A 3,380-nucleotide genomic window follows, 5' to 3' on the forward strand; every position below is an offset into this window, starting at 1 on the left:
ATAAATCCAATCAACTGATGATATCCTGTCTGTCTGCTCATGATGCCTATATCCTATTGTAATCAAACATATACAGGGGATAATGAAGGTTTTCAACTTAATGCTGCTGCTTTCTGACTTGCATAACAACTTTACATTGATGTGAATATTAGGATTCTTAATTTGATCTTTTCTCCACAGTTTGTTCTATACTACCTTGATTGTGTTTATCAGGAGAATGTACTATAAAATCGGGCAGGAAATGTTCAGAGTCACTGGACATCAGATTTCAAGAAAATCTGTCTCTCCATGGACAGATCTCATATTCTTCTACATATATCAGTTTTCTTGAGACATTTGTCTTGCTTTTCCCTGTGTTTGGCAGAGGATGAAGCAATAAAGAAAGGAGAAGAGAGAAAAAGGTATGTCCTGGCCAAAACAATTTCCCCTCTCCAGTTGCTAAGGATCCCTGCTGGGATGTAAGTCTATCAGATTACATCCACACACAGGTCTATGATATTCTTCACATGTGTTTAGTCCAGACACTTTAATATGGAGGAGATGTTTTAACTCCATATCATGAGAAAACCAGAAAGAGAGTCACTGATTTCATGTGGGTTATTTCTAGACATTCTCAGCATGTTCTTCATGTTTGTAGCTGAATATAATTATTGGATGCTCTTTGTGCTTTTCTAATTTTACCATATGTTTTATTAATTCCTCAGATTCTCCTAAAAATGGCTCTGACAAATGACTCTATAGTAACTGAATTTGTTCTCTTGGGGTTAACAGTCAATCCTGATTTACAAATACCCCTTTTCATAATCTTTCTAGCAACATATATTATAACTTCATTGGCAAATTTAGGTTTGATCATTCTAATTGTACTGAATTCTCACCTCCACACCCCCATGTACTTTTTCCTCTTTAATTTGTCCTTCATTGACCTCTTTTACTCTTCTGTTATTACACCCAAAATGCTGATGAACTTCATATTAGAGAAGAACATTATCTCCTATATGGGATGTATGACTCAGCTCTACTTCTTTTGTTTTTTTGCCATTTCTGAATGTTATCTGCTAACATCAATGGCCTATGATCGCTATGTGGCTATCTGCAATCCACTCTTGTATAATGTTGCCATGTCTCCTAAGGTGTGCTCTTATCTTATGCTTGGGTCATATTTGACGGCGTTTTCTGATGCCATGATCCATACAGGATGTGTTCTGAGATTATCCTTCTGCAACAGAAACACTATCAACCACTATTTCTGTGATCTCCGCCCTCTATTCCAGCTCTCCTGTACCAGTACATATGTTAATGAGATGGAGGTTTTCATTGTAGGGACAAAAGACGTATTTGTCTCTACTGCCATCATCTTTACCTCATATGGTTTTGTCCTCTCCAGCATCTTCCGACTAAATTCCACTGAAAGCAGGTATAAAGCTTTCAGCACTTGCAGTTCACACATAATTGCTGTCTTATTGTTCTTTGGATCTTTAGCCTTGATTTATCTTAAGCCTTCCAGAACAGGATCTGTGGAAGTGGAAAAAATCTTTTCCATCCTTTATACCACTGTGGTTCCCATGATGAACCCTTTAATCTACAGCTTGAGAAACAAAGATGTTAAAGCAGCACTCAGTAAAACTCTGAGCAGAATTTTTTGAGCAGGCATTAACCCTCTTTCTGCTTGTTGTTTGACTACAGAGTGCACAAACCTAGCAATCTAGGTTTCCACATTTTGTTCTAGTTTTCCTTACCACATACACTTTTTCCTCTAATAATCTTACTTTTCTAATCTTATTATTATGTATATATATATATATTCCTTAGAATATATATATATATATATTCTTCATTGATCATACCTTTAATAGTTTGCTCATAGGTCTTTGTGGAGGAGCAATCACAATCACCATTTGAGTGATGAATAGCTCCAGCATCCTATGTTTGTCATTTACTCTGAATTTAAACAAGAACAACTGTACTTTTCAAATATATTTCTAAATCAAATGATGTGTTGAAACTCAGCTAGAATGATAGTTTACATAATGTCACATGATTTTTCAATGACCATCATGTTAAAAAAATTAACTGTAGTCTTTTATGCCTATCATACTATTTTCTGTATTTTTGTCTACTTTATGTAATTAGTGTCATTCCATTAAAGAAAAAAGAGAAGTGTTTGTAAATTTGGGTTTGTCTGACTTTGGTTCTTACTGATGCATAAATTGAGTTTATGTATGTTGTAGCTTCAGCATTTGTTAAAATATACTGTTGCTTTTTTGTTTTAAAGGGTGTATGTCTTTTTTGCCTGCTTATTTGGGTGATGATTGTATTAAATTGGGGCTGATTTCTTTGAATAAATACTATATCTTAAGTTTTTTTAAAGTTTCTGGTTATGGGATCATATCAAGGGCTACAAGACATGTCAAAAAAGATATGTCTGTGTGGAAAATGACACACTAAAATTAAACAGAAAGTTTATTTGATTTGGTTTTTCTTTATAGAGTTTTAACCACAGTCATCCTGTTAAGTGTTCATGAAGCTTTGGTTAAGCTTTCCATTAAAAACTAATAAAAGTTAGCAGGGAGGATTGTTAATGTTTCTGATGGATAAAATTAAAGTCAAAGGAAAAAAAAAGCAAACCAAACCCAAATAAAACAAACAGAAAAAAACAAGTAATATTTTTGTTGGACAAAACCAAACCAAGGAAAAAGAACAAAAGAACAGACAAAACATACTTATAAAACAGTCATCTGATGTCATTCCATAAGTCTTCCCTATCATAATTGTAGCAGTATGAACTGTTTTCAATTACTTTTTGTCTCCATTTAGTATTGTTTTAGTTTTCTAAAACTAATCCTAAGTCATTTGCTGTCTTAATTGCCTTGTTTAAATATCAAGCATATCAAATTATAAGATGTACTTCAATAGTGACTTGCTTCCACTGAATGACTCCTATTGTATGCTCAGCTTTTATTGGAGGAGTTAGGTAATATTTAAGTTATAGCTTCTTGGCATTTTAGCTAAGACCAAATAAAGTGTCTCTTCTTTTAAGTTTAGTATGTTTACAAAATAGTTTTGTCTTTTGATTTTATATATACTAGTTTTTAGTAAATTGTTTACTTAGTTGAATAAAAGTACATAGTAATAAGAAAATAATATGTTTAACATTCATTGAAACCCTTGCAACACTAATCACAGAAGCAACTCTGGATGAATTTTATTATTATTCATGTAGCAAAAGTGAGTTTAACAGGTTTATAACTCTCTTTTGAAAATAAAAAATGCACAATGCCCTAAAGATATAAATAGTTGGTTGCTTTTTTCAGAGAAAATCAAGTATTACTATAATGTTGTTTAACATTTTTGGTTTCTCTATAAAATTAAGCTTTAAA

The 3,380-nt window shown here is 32.7% G+C and overlaps 1 protein-coding gene across 1 annotated transcript; it reads left to right on the plus strand.

Annotated features, from left to right (window-relative positions):
- The first annotated feature begins 716 nt into the window (after nt 1-716).
- On the plus strand, nt 717-1,646 carry LOC119810139 (olfactory receptor 8B3-like). Its single transcript, XM_038323477.1, has one exon. It carries the CDS (start codon nt 717-719, stop codon nt 1,644-1,646), a length of 930 nt encoding a protein of 309 aa, XP_038179405.1.
- The last annotated feature ends 1,734 nt before the right edge of the window (nt 1,647-3,380 follow it).

The sequence above is a fragment of the Arvicola amphibius genome, chromosome 3 (genome assembly GCF_903992535.2).
Source record: "Arvicola amphibius chromosome 3, mArvAmp1.2, whole genome shotgun sequence".
NCBI lineage: Eukaryota > Metazoa > Chordata > Mammalia > Rodentia > Cricetidae > Arvicola > Arvicola amphibius.

Bases quoted from the DNA above. Each gene is read 5' to 3' on its own strand.
- LOC119810139 (XM_038323477.1), top strand. From the start codon at position 717: ATGGCTCTGACAAATGACTCTATAGTAACTGAATTTGTTCTCTTGGGG.